The 19,496-nt window shown below is 30.5% G+C and overlaps 3 protein-coding genes across 6 annotated transcripts; all 3 read left to right on the forward strand.

Moving 5' to 3' along the window:
• Positions 1 to 178: 178 nt before the first annotated feature.
• On the forward strand, positions 179 to 3,358 carry LOC107916791 (LEAF RUST 10 DISEASE-RESISTANCE LOCUS RECEPTOR-LIKE PROTEIN KINASE-like 2.1). The gene is made up of 3 exons (XM_016846162.2): positions 179 to 1,244; positions 1,862 to 1,903; positions 1,995 to 3,358. The coding sequence occupies exons 1-3, from the start codon at positions 437 to 439 to the stop codon at positions 3,146 to 3,148; spliced, it is 2,004 nt and encodes a 667-aa protein (XP_016701651.1). The 5' UTR covers positions 179 to 436; the 3' UTR covers positions 3,149 to 3,358.
• Positions 3,359 to 7,392: 4,034 nt separating this feature from the next.
• LOC107917086 (LEAF RUST 10 DISEASE-RESISTANCE LOCUS RECEPTOR-LIKE PROTEIN KINASE-like 2.1) lies at positions 7,393 to 12,514 on the forward strand. The gene is made up of 3 exons (XM_016846471.2): positions 7,393 to 8,409; positions 11,193 to 11,234; positions 11,316 to 12,514. The coding sequence occupies exons 1-3, from the start codon at positions 7,548 to 7,550 to the stop codon at positions 12,467 to 12,469; spliced, it is 2,058 nt and encodes a 685-aa protein (XP_016701960.1). The 5' UTR covers positions 7,393 to 7,547; the 3' UTR covers positions 12,470 to 12,514.
• Positions 12,515 to 14,866: 2,352 nt separating this feature from the next.
• LOC107917813 (BES1/BZR1 homolog protein 4) lies at positions 14,867 to 18,899 on the forward strand. 4 transcript variants are annotated; one of them, XR_001689844.2, is made up of 4 exons: positions 15,058 to 15,765; positions 17,581 to 18,338; positions 18,410 to 18,508; positions 18,601 to 18,899. XR_001689844.2 is itself a non-coding variant. In XM_016847145.2 (3 exons), exons 1-3 carry the CDS (start codon positions 15,550 to 15,552, stop codon positions 18,411 to 18,413), a joined length of 978 nt encoding a protein of 325 aa, XP_016702634.1. In that variant the 5' UTR covers positions 14,867 to 15,549; the 3' UTR covers positions 18,414 to 18,899. The 4 variants fall into 4 exon arrangements, 2 of the variants coding, with proteins under 2 accessions (XP_016702634.1, XP_016702636.1); XR_001689845.2 differs by having other exon boundaries at positions 18,727 to 18,899; XM_016847145.2 differs by having other exon boundaries at positions 14,867 to 15,765; positions 18,410 to 18,899.
• The last annotated feature ends 597 nt before the right edge of the window (positions 18,900 to 19,496 follow it).

The raw sequence follows: 19,496 nt of genomic DNA on the forward strand, positions 1-19,496 counted from the left end.
TTAAATCAATAATTATCGATCCGATCAGAGTGTGTATTACATTTAAATTTTTAAAAAATATGTTATAAAAGAAATCACAAATTCTAAAAAAATTAATTGTTTGTTAAAAAAGGAAATCATATATTACATAGAACAAAGGAAGCAATGGCTGAATTCCTTTCTTGTTTCTTTAATGGTCACCTCCCCAGGACCCAGCATCATTAAATACCAACCACAATCCCATTAAGAATGTTTTTCACACATTCAGACTATCAATGATTAAAAAAAAAAAATGGGGGAAAACTTTCTTTTTACTGCTCCCAAGTTATTAGAATCATTAATCACTTCCTTTAATCATAAAAACCTTTCTTCATCACATTCACTGTATCCTTTCTTCCACTTCCCAATGTTAGTTTTTCACTTCATTTACATGTAAATAACTTTTTACCAAACAAACATGCCTCTCTTTCTATCTGCAACTTCATGTCTTCCCCTGGTTTTCTTCACCATTATCCTTTTGTCAGTTCAAGTTCCACCGTTGTTAAGTTCAAGCAATGAACACTATTTGGGCTGCAGCAAACAGTTCCATTGTGGGAAGATAAAAAATGTTAGCTACCCTTTTTGGGGAGGTGACAGGCCTGAGTATTGTGGTCAACCAGGGTTGAAGTTAACTTGCCTGGAAGATGAAGAAACCGAGATTACAATCATGTCTGTAAGTTACAAAGTCATTGAGATCAACATCAATTTACAAGCTTTCACTGTTGCAAGAATTGATTATCTTCAATCCCTTTGTCCCCGAACCCTGCTCAATACCACCTTGAACTTCAACCTTTTGAGTTATGCTTGGAACCTTGAGAACATAACATTGTATTACCACTGCCCTTTGATTTCCAACATATCCTCAGGGTTTCCAAGTCTGTTTAACTGCAGCACCAGCAATGGAACAGATATGGTGAATTACTATGTTATAGCATCTGTTCTGGGCAACCTGTCAACTGAAGTGAAAGATGGGTTGAGATCTTGTGATAGCCATGTGATTGTTCCAGCTTTTTATACTGCAGTTGAGACAATCAAGAGAAACCCAACTCCAGATACTTTGGTTTTGCCTCTTGGTAATGGATTTGGATTGAAATGGGATGCAAATATAGCTTCCAAATGTGAAGACTGCAATGATTCTGGGGGTAGGTGTGGGTATAATAACAGTTTGAATCAATTCACTTGTTATTGCCCAAATCATACTGATGCATCAACTTGTCTTCTATCAGGTATGCAGTAAAAACACATTTTCTTTGGAGTAATTAGAGTTTTTGGATCAAATTAATCAGGTTTCTTGGTTTAACTGCTTCATATATGCATTTAGAGAGCACTATATAAAAATTTTTCTAAAACCAGCGACTTTTTCAACCATGTGAGGTCTCAAAATCTAGGTGCTTCCATCCCTTTGATATATTAAAGTTGTGAGCTCTACATGGATTCCCAATGCTTGGAAGCATAAATTAAAGAATTCAAAAGAAAAAAAAAAGTGTTGAATCAGCTGTCTGCATATGAAATATACTTTAGGTGAAAGGCATCAACTTTAAAGCTGACAAATTTGAACATATGTTATTATTCTAAAGTAACATGCTTGCTTTTCAGCAGGAACAAGGAAATATAGCCAAAGAAACAGCTATATCTTTACTGCTAAACCCCCCCCCCCCAACTTTGCTGGCACTTATGGATCATAAAATTCTAAAAATTTAGAACATAGTATTTGCAAATTACATTTCATTTTTTATTAAATTTTTTCTTTAAATCCAAATACATATCAGATATGAATATAAAACACGAATAATTTAAGAAAAATGTACGTCTAGGTAACATGATTGTCTATTTTATGTTCCAGGGTCGTCTGCAGGTACCAGTTTGAAGATTAAGCTAATCATAGGTAATAAACACATTCTTATATCTGTGTTTATAAGAATGAAAAATCAACTAATATTTCTGACTAAAGAAAATTGACCTTTCATTTAAAACAGGGTTTACAGTGGTAGGGGCCACTGTTATGGTAGTTTGCTTGATGGTGTTTGCCTTGAGGCTTAAGAAAGGATCGTTGTCAAGTGGAATGCTGAAGAATTTGCAGCGAAATAAAAGGAAGAACAGTGAAAGGATTGAGGCATTCATCATGAGATATGGTTCAGATCTTGCTCCGAAGCGGTATTCTTATTCGGACATCAAGAAAATCACCAAGTCGTTCAAAGACAAGCTTGGCGAAGGCGGATTCGGCAGTGTCTACAAAGGTAAGCTACCGGGTGGACGTCTTGTTGCAGTTAAAGTCTTGAGTGAATCTAGGGAAGATGGAGAGGAATTCATTAACGAAGTAGCGAGTATTAGTCGAACTTCTCATGTTAACATAGTGACGTTTCTTGGATTTTGTTATGAGAGTTCGATAAGAGCTTTGTTATATGAGTTCATGCCGAATGGATCACTGGATAAGTACATCTACCACCACAGATCACCAGATAAAAGTTGTATACTGACCCGGAAAACAATGTTTGAAATAGCTGTCGGCGTTGCACGAGGGTTGGAATATCTACATCGAGGATGTAACACGAGAATTTTGCACTTAGACATAAAACCTCATAACATCCTTTTAGACGAAAACTTTGTTCCCAAGATTTCGGATTTTGGTCTTGCAAAGTTATGTGAGCGGAAGGGAAGCATTCTTTCGTCGATAACCGCACGAGGAACGATAGGATATATTGCTCCAGAACTATTTTGTCGAAACTTCGGAGGCGTTTCTTACAAATCCGATGTTTATAGCTATGGGATGATGGTTCTTGAAATGGTCGGAGCGAAGGAAAACATTCATGTCGGAGGGTCTCTAACAAGTGAAATGAACTTCCCTTCATGGATTTACGAACATCTCGAACAAGAAGCATTCAATCTTGAAGGAATTACGGTGGAAGATGAAGAAATAACTAGGAAGATGATTATAGCGAGCTTATGGTGCATTCAAACTAATCCATCAGACCGACCATCAATGACTAAAGTGCTAGAAATGTTACAAGGAAACCTTCAATCACTAGCAATTCCACCAAGACCTTTCTTGTTTTCTCCTCAACGATCGCCCCCAAACTCCTTGTCGGCAATATCATTTTTTGCATCTTCCATTACCATGAATATCGAATAATAAGGCTGCAGTAAAATTTTTGACTTCACAAACGAATTAAGATTTTAGAAAGTATTTTCTTTTTTACTTTTTAAAAACATTAACCTCTTTTACCTAATAGAAAAGTTTTAATGTATATTTCATTAGAGTTGTTTATCAATAAGATCAGGTTCGGAATGAACCATTGTATGGTAAAACAATCAATATTTGTTCAAGTTTAGCTTACTTCGATATATGAGCTTCAATTTTTACTCAAGTCCTTTAATATTTGCAAATGATTAACACAATCCTACCATATTAAAGAAAAATGTTTAATTTATACTAATTTAATCTTATTATTTAATATTTTTAATTAAAATTTTAAAGATGAACAATGAAACATATTTTTTATATTAATATTATAGTATTATCTATATTATTTGTTAAGTGTTTTATTGAGTTAGTGTTACCCTCAACCGATTACCATCTCAGTTAGGAAAATTACGAAAATGCTCTTTGGTAAGTAAGTTATAATTTTCGAGGGCATTTTAATCTTTTTATTTTAAAAAAAATCAATAAAAATATGTATAAGATAGGATTTGAACTCGGACCAATCAAATTTATAAAACTTTAAATTTACCACACAACTAAAATTTCATTTTAATATGTAAAATTTATTATCTCTATTAGTTGTATATATTAATAATATTTTTAATTGAATTGATGTCACAAATTAACTCGACATTAACTCACAATTAATGACAACATCATAATAAATAATTGTAGTGCATTTAATATTGTTAATTTGATGTATTTATGTTGTTAAATTCATGTACTATTACGTTTAATTATTTTAAACCATATATTTTATTTTTATTATATGTTCGTTTTAAAAATGTATGTGTTTTAAATTTATAATTTTCACATACATAGGCGTATAATAAGATTTCCAATATATTATTATAGATTTAAATTAGATTTAAATTACATAATATAATACAATACAATAATATATTACAATACTTAAAAACAAATTTGGTAAGGTTAGACTAACGCCATGAATATTAAAATTCAAGCCTCGAACATATTTTATATTGATTAATTTCTTTTTTACTTAAATCCATTTTTCTAACTTTGAAAATTTATTAATAGGGTAGATGCCTCCAAAACTAATTCAATAATAATATATTTTGCCCACATTTTAGTCCATAGATTCAAGATGCCTTGGTTGTCCAACTTTCCATGGTTCTCCTCGTTACCCCTTTTCTAGGTAAGCATGAGTTAATATGTTTTTTTTAAAAATAATTTTATTATAGATTTTAATTATATCTGTTTTTTTATACAATATTTAGAATTACTCGTAGTTCATCTCCAACCCATAAATAAGAAAATCATGTGCTTCAGTATAATCAAACTCACGTCCTCTTACATTTATAACAATATCAATATTAATTGCACTAAAACTTAAATCATTAATATGTATAATTCTTAAATCGTATTTTTCAAATTCTACAATTAGTACTGTTTTTATATATTCTAATTTTTTCTCAATTATATTTTTAAAATAATTTTGAAAATCAATATTGATTCGAATAATTCAACACAGGTAGTGAAATTTCGTAGAACATGGAATGAAGTTGAAAGATTTCTTTATTAATTTCTGGAAGTAAATATTTTCCTTTGTCCTATCACTCTCAACAAAACACCACTTGAAAATAAGAATATTCAACCATTTTATTTTCCACATCTAAAAATAAAATAAAATTAATAGTAAAGTTGAATTCAATGGAGATAGAATAAATAGAATAAAATTTTGCCATGACTAGAAAATAGTTGGGAACATGACTAGGTAAACTGTAATTAAATACATAAAAGAAGAGGTTTTAATTATTCTAATATTAAAGAACTAAATATAATCAATAGGAAATGAGATAGAAAATAGAAAATCAAAATTGTGAATAAGAAATCAACTATGTTAGTCTTGGTATTAGAATATATCATGGATTATATGACATATTGTAACACCCCTAACCCGTATTCGTCGCCGGAATAGAGTTACAAGATGTTACCGAAGTTTATAGAATAATTACACATAATTTCAAAAATTTTCCTATGTTCATAACAAAACTGTCCACCTGAGTCATAGTGATTAAATTAATTTTCTCTGGAAGAGGGGTCAGGACTGTTGGACAGTTAAACAATAGTGAATTTAAAGAATAAATTATCCTTATTGGCTGGACCAAAAATTCTGAAAAATTTTATGGTAAGAAGATATGTGAGTCTAGTTTCAGGAAAAATTAGCGGTTCTCAATTTGGAGTTCTGTAGCTCAAGATATAAATAATTTAATGACTATGACTTAGGTGGACAATTTTGTTATGAACATAGGAAAATTTCTGAAATTATGTGTAATTATTCTATAAACTTCGGTAACATCTTGTAACCCTGTTCCGGCGATGGATACAGGTTAAGGGTGTTACATTTATTGGTATCAGAGCTATAGTTTAGTCGGTTTTCGGACTAATGTAGCAAATATGAGATTAGCTATACATGCCATTATTTATATTTGATAGTGTGATATCTCCTGACCATTTAAAATGTGTTTTTTTTATAGTAAATGTCTTCCAATCGAGCAAAAACTAAACTTGAGGAAGCTGAGAGTACAGCTCAAGCTTCCGGATATCGAGCTGAATCTAGTAGTAGAAGGCCTGAGTCTGAAGGCCAAGGTAATCAAGCTAAAGCAGCTTTCTTAGAAATGATGAATGAATGGTTTACACAGTACATAAGAACAAATCTGAATCCTGCTGTTATACATATTCCTTTCCATTTATAAGTCAACTATAATAATCCAAAAACAACTTCAAATCATATATTTTTTTATCTTAAACTGTAATTTAAATACAAAAACAATTAACAATAAATAATTGTCAATCAAATATCTGTAAGAAAGTTTTTAAAATTTAATTCATCAACAATGTTACAAATTAAAAAGATCTGAACCTAATCAACAAACTCGACTATGTAGTTCATTTAAATAAAATTATTCATTCCCATAACTTAACTCCATCGCCTTATATCAATCAAATTATGTTAAATTTACCGGAACTAGAGTTATAAATTTATCATGTGACCTATTTCTTTTATATATTCTTTTTAATTTCTGTACTATATTTTATACACACTTGTCATCAATTCAACCCTACTTAGGGTCTATTCTGTAGTGTTTAAAAAAAACACTTTTGGAAGAAAATCTATGTTAAATAAATTATTTTTTGTTGAATTTTTTTTCTTTTCAGAAGCTAAAATTTTTAGTTTTTCTCTCCCAAAAGCACTTTTAGTGCTTAATTACTTTTTCACCCCTACAATAACATAGTACTTTCTCTTTTTTGTCTTTGCTACTTAATTACAAATGTGTTAAAATCATTAATTAAAAAATAAAAAATATTTTTTAAAATACTAATTACAAATATTTAATGGTTACATTTAAATATTTAAAATATAATTTATATATTCTAATTAAATTTTATAAATAATTAATATTTATTGCTTAAAAATACTTAAAATTTGTATTTCATATATTAAAAGATTAACAAGTTATAATAATTTTTTTATATTCTTACTAAACTATAATAATATTAATTAATTTAAATATTATTTAAATGCATATTTATTACTTGTTAATAACATGTCTAAAATGGACATTTTATTTCTCAAAATCACTTTTTAACAGCAACGCTAAACACTCAAATTTTAAATCAAACTTTTCATAACTACTTTTTAAAAGTCCTTTTTAAAAGTATTGCCAAACTAGCCCTTAGTATCAAATATTTTCCCATAAAAATACCATATTTTACTAAAATTAATATCATACACCTTAAAAAAATGGCATACAATCATGACCAATCTTTTCTTCATAATCTACCAAAAAAAAATGTCAAATATGCACCCAAAATTATGTAAGATACATTAAATTTAATTTTATATCTAAGAGATGAAAATTGTAATTAGATTAATTATAAGCATTAATATTAATGATTGAAATAAATATATAAATGGGGAATGCAGCGACTAAGTGGCTTACTTTGGTTTCCAGTACTGTTCTTGGAACTTAATATCCTTGCTGACTTAAATTAATAAAGCTGCACCATTTTATACAAGCAATTGAACAATATCCTTAGTTCTCACTTTTCCTTTTCGATTATTTGGGTTGGAAACATATATACACTCACTAACTTTTTATGACTTTTATAAGATTCAATAATGGCTAACCAAGTTTCCATGACACTTCCTTTTCTTACATAGTACCCCTTTCTTTCTGCAATCTGAAGTCTTTCAATTTTGTCCTCTTAAAAATATCAACAAAGAACAGAACCATTCAAAAAATGTTATTATTTATTCATAATATTCTAATTTCTTGATGTAACCTTTTCTTTTTTGGTTAGGATGAAAATATTTGCCAAATTCTCTCTCAAGCTAGTGCTTTTACCAAACAACATGGCTTCCTTTAATATCCCTTCAACCTCATCAGCCCTGGTTTTTTTCATCATCATCATCCTTTTATTAGTTCAAGTTCCAACCTTATTAAGTTCAAGCAATGACAACTATATGGTCTGCAGCAAACAATTCCATTGTGGGAACATAAAAAATGTTAGCTACCCTTTTTGGGGAGGTGACAGGCCTGAGAACTGTGGGCAACCAGGGTTAAAGTTAACTTGCCTGGAAGATGAAGAAACCCAGATCACAATCATGTCAGTAAGTTACAAAGTCATCGAAATCAACATGGATAGACAAGCTTTCACTGTAGCCAGAACCGATTATCTTCAAAACCTTTGTCCCCAAACCCTGCTCAATACCACCTTGAACTTCAACCTTTTGAGTTATGCTTGGAACCTTGAGAACATAACATTGTATTACCATTGCCCTTTGATTTCCAACATATCTTCAGGGTTTCCAAGTCTGTTTAACTGCAGCACCAGCAATGGAACAGATATGGTGAACTACTATGTTATAGCATCTGTTTTGGGCAACCTTTCAACTGAAGTGAAAGATGGGTTGAGAGCTTGTGATAGCCATGTGATTGTTCCAGCTTTTTATACTGCAGTTGAGACAATCAAGAGCAACCCAACTCCAGATACTTTGGTTTTGCCACTTGGTAATGGATTTGGATTGAAATGGGACGAAAATATAGCTTCCAAATGTGAAGACTGCAATGGTTCTGGTGGTAGGTGTGGGTATAATAGGAGTTCGAATCAATTCACTTGTTATTGCCCAAATCATACTGATGCATCAACTTGTCTTCTATCAGGTATGCAGTAAAAAACACATTTTCTTTTGAGTCAGATTTCTTGGTTTAATTGCTTCATATATGCATTTAGAGAGCACCCTTTTTTTCCCTGGAAAAAAACTAGAAAAATTTTCTAAAACCTGCAGCTTTTTCAACCGAGATCAAAATCTAGGTGCTTCCATCCCTTTGATATATATCACAATCGTGAGCTCCACATGGATTCTGTTTGCTGGGAAGTGGTTTTTGATGGGCATAAATATGAAGAATTTGGATTATGTTAATATAAAATCAAAACACAGTATTGAATCAGTTGTCTGCTGTCAGTCAATTTGAAATATGGCTTAGGTGAAAAGCATCAACTTTAATGCAAACGAATGCGAATATGTTATTATTCTAAAGTAACATGTAATATGGTTGCTTTTTATACGAAAAAGAAAAAAAGTAAACTACCTAACGTTACTACACTATTAATAAATAAGTTTGTCTTAAAATTGTCAGAATTATTTAAAATTTTTTTGAAAGTTTTTATTTAAGTATTTAGGTAGGCTATTAAATTTTTCTTTATAAAAATCTAGTTAGGAAGCTCTAAGTGATAATTTGATGATTGGTATGGTGGATCAGTATCCATTGATGAGTAGAACATAACTTTAGATCCAAGTCAATCTGATGGTCAATGTCGGAGATTGGAGAAGAAAACTATTTCAATTTTGGTTTGTAAATTCTTGATTTTTCAAGTTGTTTCATCAAAAAAACTAAACTGTAAAAGAGAAAGGGGAGAAGAGCTTTCGATTGGTGTAGGCGGTGCAAACAAAGAAGGCCATACAACAACGATTTTAATAGCCTAGTCTTGAATGAAAACTTTTGAATAGTTCAATGACCAACTTGTAACTTTTTGAAATTCAGTGACCAAAACATAAATGTATTAATAATTTAATTATCTTAGGTGTAATTTACCTAAAAAAACAAGAACAAGGAAATTGCTTAATATCTTAATAATTTAGTAATAAATTGAACTCTTAATCGAAAATAACATCCAATTGAACTCTCAATTAAATATAAACAATCAATTAGGCACTTGAAAAATCAATTTTTGAGTAACCCCTAACTGTTAAGTTCTCCATGTGACAAAATCTGGTAATTTCCCTTAAAAATGTTTAAAAAAAATTAAAAGAAATCTTTAAAATTAAAAAAAAATTAGAATTTTGAAAAAATTAAAAAAGAATTTTTAAAAATTATAAAAAAATTACTAAAAACATAAAAATTAGAAAATTATAAAAAATGCACGTGTTTTTATTATAACTTTTTAAAAAAAGTATAAAATTTTAAAAAATGTAAAAAATTATAATATACTAAAAATAATAGAAAATTATTAAAAATTTATATAAAAATTATGAAAATTTAACAAATTATAGCAAACATGTTATGATTGATCAATTTACTGATATCATCAATATAAGCATTAGTGCTGTGTGGGAACATGGTGTCAAGTGTCAACCCTCAGAACCTAAACTTCTAGCCTTCTGACGTTAATTAAATTTTATTCTTTTTCTCGATGGTCAATTTTTTATATGGCACCTTAGCAAACTATGCAGACACTTTCTCATAATTTTATATTATTTTCTAAAAAAAAATTAATATTTTTGCAATTATTATAATTTTAGAAAATTCTAATTTTTAATAATTTTATATTATTTTTCAAATAAATTTTATAAGTTTTGAAAGTCTAACTTTTTTATTTTTTTTAAAAATAATTTCCTATTATTTTAACAATTTTTTATATTTTTTACTATTTTATAAATTTTAAAAAATTCTATTTTTTTTAAATTATAAGTTCTTTATATAATTTTAGATTTTTTTAAAGAATATTTTTTAGATCTTTTATGCTTTTTAAACATTTTAAAGGAAATTATCATATTTTATCACATATCAAATTTAATAGTGTTACGGGCGAAAATTATTTTTTTAAAGGTTTAATTGATTGTATATATTTGATTAAGAGCTCAATTGGATGCTATTTTCAATTAGGAGTTGAATTGATTATAAAATAATTTTAGAGGGGCTTTTGATATATTAAGCAACAAAGAAACAACTATATCTTTACTCTTGAAATACCCATTCTGACCTTTTTAATTAGGTTAAAATATTTATAATTTTTTTTGTAGTTTTTATAAATTTAAAATTTAATTTTTGTATTTTTATTTTTAAGAATTTAGCCCTTCTATTTTTTAGATTTTAAAATTTAAGTCAAACTGTTAACACGGTTAAAATTATTTTATAAAATTCGAATTCATTAAAATGTTATTTTTTAGTTATATTTCTACCAAGTGAGTAATTTTTTTTTAATTTTAAAATTTCACACCAAAAAATTTAATAAAAAAATAGTATTAACAATTGAGCCTAAATTTTGAAATATAAAAAATAGAGATTAAATTTTTAAAAATAAAAATATATGGATTATATTCTAAATTTGTGAAGAATAAAAGTATCTATAAACATATTTTAGCCTTTTAATTGTCAAACTTGACATGATAAAACTTTTTAAAACTTCAAACATAGGTTGATTGAGACTTAGCTCGATTGACATGGGTATTCTTGTCAATGCAGAAAGACGTGGTTTCGAGTGCGTTGAATTGCATTATTCTCCTATTTATGGATTCGAGAGTGTTATGAATAGTTCTAAATATTGTGTCAAAAAAGATAGATCCTAACATAATCGTCTATTTTTACCGTGGCATGGTCACTTTCTTATAGAAGTTCCTGAATCAGAAAGTGGAATTCTAAATTTCTTGGATTTAATGTTACAGGGTCATCTGAAGGTACTGGTTTGAAGATTAAACTAATCATAGGTAAATATACCTACTCCTTTATATCTCTATTTGGAAGAATGAAAATAAACTATTATGAAATTGAACATTCCTTTAAAACAGGGTTTGCAGTGGTTGGGGTTACTGTTATGGTAGTTTGCCTTGTGGTGTTTGCCTTGAAGCTTAAGAAAGGATCGTTGTCAAGTGGGAAGCTGATGAATTTACGGCGGAATATAGGTAAGAACACTGAAAGGGTTGAAGCATTCATCATGAGATACGGTTCAGAGCTTGCTCCAAAGCGATATTCTTATTCAGACATCAAGAAAATCACCAAGTCGTTCAAAGACAAGCTCGGCGAAGGCGGATTTGGCACTGTCTACAAAGGCAAGTTGCCCAACGGTCGTCTTGTTGCAGTTAAAGTCCTGAGTGAATCAAGGGAGGATGGAGAGGAATTCATAAACGAAGTGGCGAGTATTAGTCAAACTTCTCATGTCAACGTGGTGACGTTTCTTGGATTTTGTTATGAGAATTCAATGAGGGCTTTGTTCTATGAATTCATGCCGAATGGATCATTGGATAAGTTTATCTACCAGCACGGATCGCCGGATAAAATTTGTATGCTAAACCGGAAAACATTGTTTGAAATTGCCGTTGGCATTGCTAGAGGACTAGAATATCTACATCGAGGATGCAACACCAGGATTTTGCATTTGGACATAAAACCACATAACATCCTTTTAGACGAAAACTTCGTTCCGAAGATTTCGGATTTCGGTCTTGCAAAGTTATGCGAGCGGAAGGAAAGCATTCTTTCATCGATAACTGCTCGAGGAACAATAGGATACATTGCTCCAGAACTATTTTGTCGAAACTTTGGAGGCATTTCTTACAAATCCGATGTTTATAGCTACGGGATGATGGTCCTTGAAATGGTTGGAGCAAAAGAAAACGTTCATGTCAGAGGGTCTCTAACAAGTGAAAGGAACTTTCACTCGTGGATTTACAAACATCTCCCACAAGAAGCATTCAATCTTGAAGGAATCACAGCAGAAGATGAAGAAATAACTAAGAAGATGATTATAATAAGCTTATGGTGCATTCAAACTAATCCATCAGATCGACCGTCGATGACGAAAGTGCTAGAGATGCTACAAGGCAATCTTAAATCATTAGCAATTCCACCAAGACCTTTTCTGTTTTCTCCTCAACAATCACCCCCAAACACCTCGTCTACAATATCATTATTTGCATCATCCATTACCATGAACACCGAATAACTAGACCGCGATAAATTTTTTTTATTAAAAAATTAACTTCTTTTACCTTGTAGAAAAGTTTTAATTTATATATATTTCATTAGAGTTGTTCGGATCAAATCAGATACGAATCAAACTATTATACCATAAAATAATTAATATTTATACAAATCTTATTTCAACTAATATTAAAATCTAAGTCGGAATCATATTTTAAATGTATCCAACTATTTATTTCAAAATTTAGTTTAAACCTTCTTAAATATCCAAATAGATTTTCGACATATTTATATTTCATCACAGTTTGTTAGGGTATAGGGTTTGTGATAAAGTTGTTCTCATAATAGCTTCATTGTTTATATATATCGCTGTCATGTATTTATTTTTTATCTTACATGTTTTAAGAGTTTGATCTCTTCAATTAATCTCTGAATTATTTATTTTGATTAAAATTAAATTAGATGATTCCCTGCTAAAATTCAATTGGATTGCCCTTTTTTTACTTTAAATTGTTTTAATTTGTTTAAAAATAAAGGATGAGTCACAAGTAAATTATTAGTCTTTGAATCTATTGATCAAACCATACTGTTTTTCACTTTGACTTGACAAATAATTAATAATATGAAAAATCATTTACTGCACTATTACTAGATTTTAAAAATTTCAGACGAGAAATATTATTGTGTCTTGAAATATTATTAAAAAAAACTGAAGTTATATATTAAATCTTATTAATTTGTAGAGTTAAAACTTTTTTATATTAATTACTTAAGTAAATATTCGGGATAGAAAAGTAAAACTTTAATCTGAAAAATAAAAAATTATTTGCACAATAAATTATTCTTTTATGCTTTAATTGATAAAAGGATTTCTTCAATTTTAATATTGAATAAATTTATCTCTTTAAAAAATATTTTAATCCCCATCAATTTTAAAAGTGAACTTTTAAAGATATTTAATTGTAACATTAATATTTTTCGTCAATTATATATAATTTTGATTTGTATGACATCTTAAAGTTTTCAAGTTTTGCTTATTTATATATATATTTTGTATTTTGTATTTTTTAAGAAAATAGATTTTTTTAAATTAAGTCTAAATTGATAAAATATATAAATATTGAAACTTAATTTATTATTATATCAATTAAATTTATGTATAATTGATAAAAATTTTAATAGAAACTTGTTTAATACATTTTATTCTTTTTAACAAATAACAAGTAATTATATGCTATTTCCTAAGAGTAATGTCTATTTAATATCGTTTTAGATTTTTTGATGAAATTTTAGTTTAATATCAAAATTAAAATTATCAAAGTTATAAACTTAGGTTTGAGTTTTACTCTCAGCATGAATTTTATATTTCAATTATTAATCCATTTATATTTATACTAATTAATTATAATTGTAATTATTTGTTATTATTTTATAATTTACGCTCACATAGAAAGCAAGGTAACAAAACTGATAAAAAGTCACAAGACATACCAACATAAATTTGACTTTTGACCAATCTTTTTCCTTTTTTGTCCTTTTCAAAGTACGAAAAAATAAAAATAAAAAATATGACCAAAAACACTATTGGTTAACCAAAACTGAATTTCAAGTCAACAAAAAAATCAGTTTTATTGAAAATATCTTAAATTTGTGAAAATGATCCCTTTTTAATTAAAACCAAAAAAAAAGTCCATCTTTATCTATAAATAAAAATAAAAATAAAGACGACGTTTTATAAAAATAAAAAAATAAAACTGTATTTTTAAGTGTATATAATAAATAAGCAAACAGTAAAAATTTTCAGCTATAATTTTCGTAAATTAATAATGAACCCAAATTCCTAATTTTATATATATATATATATTGTTATATACTTTTTATTTTATTTTATTTAATGGGAGATGGGTCCCACCTTATCTATCGTCACGCTAAACTGCATGATCACGTGAAAGGGAGCAGAGGTGGGAGGGGTCCCCCCGAGTCCGCATCATCTTTTGCTGGACGCCCACACATGGAGACACAGAGATCGGTCATATAACTTTTTGTTTATTTATTAATTTTTTTGGGTTGGGCCGGTGGGAGTAAACTCGCACGTGCGCCGGACTTTTGACACTTGTGATATTATTATTATCTTGCTTTTCTTATTGGATAGTCATCGACGACAAAGACGGTTGCTGAACCGATTATAAGAATACTGGACACGTGGCTTCCAAACGTCACACTTTGGTCACGCAGTTAGAGAGACAATAACGCTTAACATGTTGCTTTATCATCTGCAGTTTCACTTTTTCCAATTTGTCCCTCCTTTTTCTTAAAATAAAAATTAATTGAAAATTTTCTTTAAAATATAATAATTTTTAAAAAATTAATTCCAAAATTTAATAATTATTCAACAAATTAATATCTATGGACATGTTCAACTAATCTTAAAAAATCCTCTGCCTCTATTTTTTTTCTTTAAAATAACTTTTTTGAGTTGATGTTGATACAAATTTTAAATTATTTATATTATTAGCAAAATTTTCAATGATCAGTGGCAAAGTTGTAGATTGAGAAAAGGTCAAGGGCGATGATATCCAATAAGTACAGATTTAGCTGACCACCTCGCAAATCCATGTTAATTTCCAAGCACTTGTTCATTTCATTTCAAAGCTTTTTCTATCAAACATACATCTTCTGTTTTTCTTCCCGGGTTTTCAACTTTAACAACCCAAAACCATTCCCGGTTTCCCGGTGTACCCATTAATCCGTCGATTCGATTCCACCTCCAACTAGATCTTATCAAATCTGCTTTCACTGTTCCCCACCGATTCACCCATCTGTAAGCGCCGCCGTTTTATATCTCCAGTCGCCGATCTAAAATTTCGAAACTTAAGATCCTTCTCCGATCAGCTCACGATTGAAACGGCGTCGTTGCAGCAAAAAAATCATCGCTTTTAACTCCACACACACGATTCTTATTTTCTTTCCCTTTGAATTTTTTGATTAATTTTACTCAAATTCATTTTTTCTGTTTTCCTTTTAATAGGACAAATTTTTTTTCTATAAATTCAATAATTCTAGCATCGATTCTTCTTCTTCTTTTTTTCCCTTTAATTTGAAATGACGTCGGGGACGAGGCTACCGACATGGAAAGAACGAGAGAATAACAAGCGGAGAGAGCGGCGGAGGAGAGCAATAGCAGCGAAGATCTTCGCTGGACTTCGGATGTACGGTAACTATAAGCTTCCGAAGCACTGCGATAACAATGAAGTTCTCAAAGCTCTTTGTAACGAGGCCGGTTGGACCGTCGAACCCGATGGAACTACTTATCGTAAGGTAAATTACTATCATCACTTGAACCTTTTTTTTCTGCTCTTTGTTAGTTTATTGATTAATCTTCTTAGGGAAAAGATAGAAGATAATGCCAATGGAACGGTTATTATTTTTTTTGAAAATGAAATCTCACTGAAAATTTACGTTTTATTAATAGTTTGTTTGAACTCTAAGATTGCTTGTTTTATTTTGCTTGTAATTTTTGAAATATCGAGGCAACGGAAAATTGCTATTTCGGAATTCTCTCTTTATCGATTTGTCTTGGCGTATTTTAGCACGAAGATCGTAGTTTTTAAAATTACAAAAAATTCCAATAAAACTGCGGTCCGTATGCTAATTTGTGCCGCTTTTTGCGGTACATGTTAATCAACGGAAGTGTCCCCGTTGTGCTAACATACGCCGATTCCGGCGGGCTAATATTGAAATCGGAGAAACAGGAAGATCTGCTGCCAACGGTTAAAATACACGGCTCGAACCGGAGTTAGTGTTATACACACGGCATCAATTTGCTTTTTAATTCTTTTCACTGCTTTTGTTTATTTAATGTTTCTTCTTGTTTGAGGTATTAGTGTTATTTTGTATGCTGGATCAGGGCAGAAGCGTCATTTTATTAGTCTTCTCTTATTTAGATCTGGTCAGCTCTCTTTTTTTAATATCTTTTTATTATGTGTTTTTTTACTCTCACTTTAGCCAACGCGTGAGCCGTGAAGTACCAACGAAAGATTCTTCTCTTTCTTTGATGACCGTATTCCATATAACTTGTAGTTATTCCAGATGAGAAAGAACATGGGACTGATCATCACACTTAAAAAAGAAACCCAATTTGCATAGATCTCGAGGAAAAAGACCTAACTACCCTTGTTAAATTGATGATTGTGACTGTAGTTTTTGCACCATGTGAATTTACAGTGTGCTCTGATATACTCTTTTTTTTTCTTTTTTAATTGCTAAGTAACAAAGAGTCACTCGTTTGCACAGTTCCCGACTTTGCCTAACTTTCATTTTCAGTTGTTCATACAAGAATTTGGGTTTTCTTCAGACTTGGCAATCCGTTTGTGTTTGTATTTTTTTAATAATTGTGTTTAAGCCTTTAAGGTTTTATAGATATAATAATATTTTTATACGCAAATAATTGATTTTATATAGATTCTGGCACATGTTATGTTTTTTATTTATTTTGTTTGTTTATGGTTGCTTGGCTGTATTTACAAATTATCACACCTTTTGGCCAATTTATTACCCCATTTTTACTTGTTTTGATGTCTTAGCTTGATTACTCAACTAATTTACTTAGTACGGCCTACTATTGTTTAGAACTCTGAATCAGATGACTATGTCTAAGACTGCAGCTTAAAGGGGGAGTTGAGGTTTTTATCATGCATAAAACAAGGGTTTTTGCTTCTAAGCAAACTGAGGATTTAGCAGAGAGATGAGGTTTTCAGGGTAGATATTGTGATTTGGATGTCTGATATGTGAACTGGTGGAATAACATTGTGTAAAATGACACAATTACTAAAGCTCAAATTTGCTGATATTGTTTACATATGAAATGTTTTAAAATGGAAAATAGGATTATTTTGATGGAAAAGCAAAATGAAGGGGTGAATATAATGATGCCCTAGTGTGGTGGAATTAATGACATTCATAAGAACTCGAATTACATGTCTAATCAAATGATGGAATGAGTTTTGGTTTCTGAGATGCTATTTGTTTAAATTTCCTATTTCCTGGGTTGAGCATACTTTGCAGTTATGGTAATTTTATCGCTGCATGTGATTCTAGGAATTTAGGGCACTGATAAATATCTAATTTCTGCAGGGTTGCAAGCCTGTGGAGCACATGGATATAGTAGGTGGATCTGCAACAGTGAGCCCCTGTTCATCTTACCACCCAAGCCCCCGCGCTTCTTACAATCCGAGCCCCGCATCATCATCTTTTCCAAGCCCAGCTTCTTCTTCGTATGTGGTTAATCCCAATGGTGATGTGAATTCTCTTTTCCCATGGCTCAAAAACCTCTCATCTGCATCCTCATCAGCATCCTCTTCCAAGCGTCCCTATAGCTATATTCATGGTGGTTCCATCAGTGCTCCTGTCACCCCTCCATTGAGCTCACCGACTGCTCGAACCCCACGAATGAAAAATGATTGGGAGGACCAATCTGTCCTTCCAGGTTGGAGTGCACAACAACATTCTTTCCTGCCTTCTTCAACTCCCCCTAGTCCTGGTCGTCAAATTGTTCCTGACCCAGAGTGGTTTTCTGGACTTCAAACCCCTCATAGCCGACCAACTTCTCCCACATTCAGCCTTGTCTCCTCAAACCCCTTTGGCTTCAAGGAGGAAGTTTTAGCCGGTGGGGGTTCCCGCATGTGGACTCCCGGGCAAAGCGGGACATTCTCACCGGCAATAGCTGCAGGTTTAGATCAGACAGCTGATGTTCCAATGTCTGAAGTTATTTCCGATGAGTTTGCATTCGGAAGCAATGCAACAGGGCTAGTAAAGCCATGGGAAGGAGAGAGGATTCATGAAGAATGTGGATCAGATGATCTAGAACTCACTCTTGGCAGTTCCAAGACTAGGTGAGTTTGTAAGCTCGTTGCATCAATTAGCTAAAATTGACCATTTTTTAACCTTGTTACCTTTACTGCAGATAAAAGTCCGTGTGAGAAAAAAATCACTGCCCTCTTAGTGTGAACTTTGATCCCATATTTATGCTCTCCGGAAAAAGAAGGGAACAAAAGGGATCGAGGTGAGCCCGAGTCTGAGCCTTTACTCGCTCTTGTTTTAGTTTTCATTAATTTTTGAAAATTTAACTCTGAATTAGATATATAATATATACAGTTTGTACTGAAGGCACCGAGGTAGTTTCATAGCCTCGTGATCGGCGGCCCTTCTCTATTTAGATCTTAATTTTCCCAAAAGGAAAGAACCGTTATACTTGTATGATTGTTCTTGGTTTTTATTTAGGTTTGCCATTAGAAGAAATGCCTGAATGACTGTTTCTCAATGGCGGAATCATTTGTGAGAATTAGGATAGGTTAAAGTTTTACCATTTTCTCGTTGTACATCGCACACATTTTAACCTTGTCATTTTGTCACGCTTTTGAATATCCAAGTCCACTTCTTCTTCTTTTCCTTTATTATTATTATTATTGTTATTATTATTAATTCTTTTTCTTTTTTAAATCCATCTGTTTACAGTTTTTGTTGACCACACCACTGTGATTTCTGCTAATGCAACTATTGGAATTGCTTTATTACGTCATGTTTTTTGTTTTTATATTCACAAAACATGTTAATGTAGGAAGGGAAATGATTTCAGCTACGGATGCAATTTTCAGTGCTATCGCTTAATATATATATATAATTTGAAATCAAACCAAAAGAAAAGGAAAATAAAATAAAATAAAACAAGAGTGGGTAAATTCAGATTGGGTTTTTTTTTGGATTCATATTATTTTGGTTGGGTTTTATAAGTATGAATTGTTTTAAATTTGGGTTTTCTCGAGCTTTAATTTTTTTTAACTCGGCTCTTTTGGATATGGATTTTAACATATTCATATAATTTTTGAATTTTTAAAATTATAAATATTTTAGTTTCAATTATAATATGATAGCACATTTTAAATGTATTTTATTAAAAGAATAAATTATATATATTTAATAGAAATATTTTATATAAAATAATTAAAGTATTTATTATATGTAGAATTTGATAATAATCTTATATGTATATG

The sequence above is a fragment of the Gossypium hirsutum genome, chromosome A01 (assembly GCF_007990345.1).
Source record: "Gossypium hirsutum isolate 1008001.06 chromosome A01, Gossypium_hirsutum_v2.1, whole genome shotgun sequence".
NCBI lineage: Eukaryota > Viridiplantae > Streptophyta > Magnoliopsida > Malvales > Malvaceae > Gossypium > Gossypium hirsutum.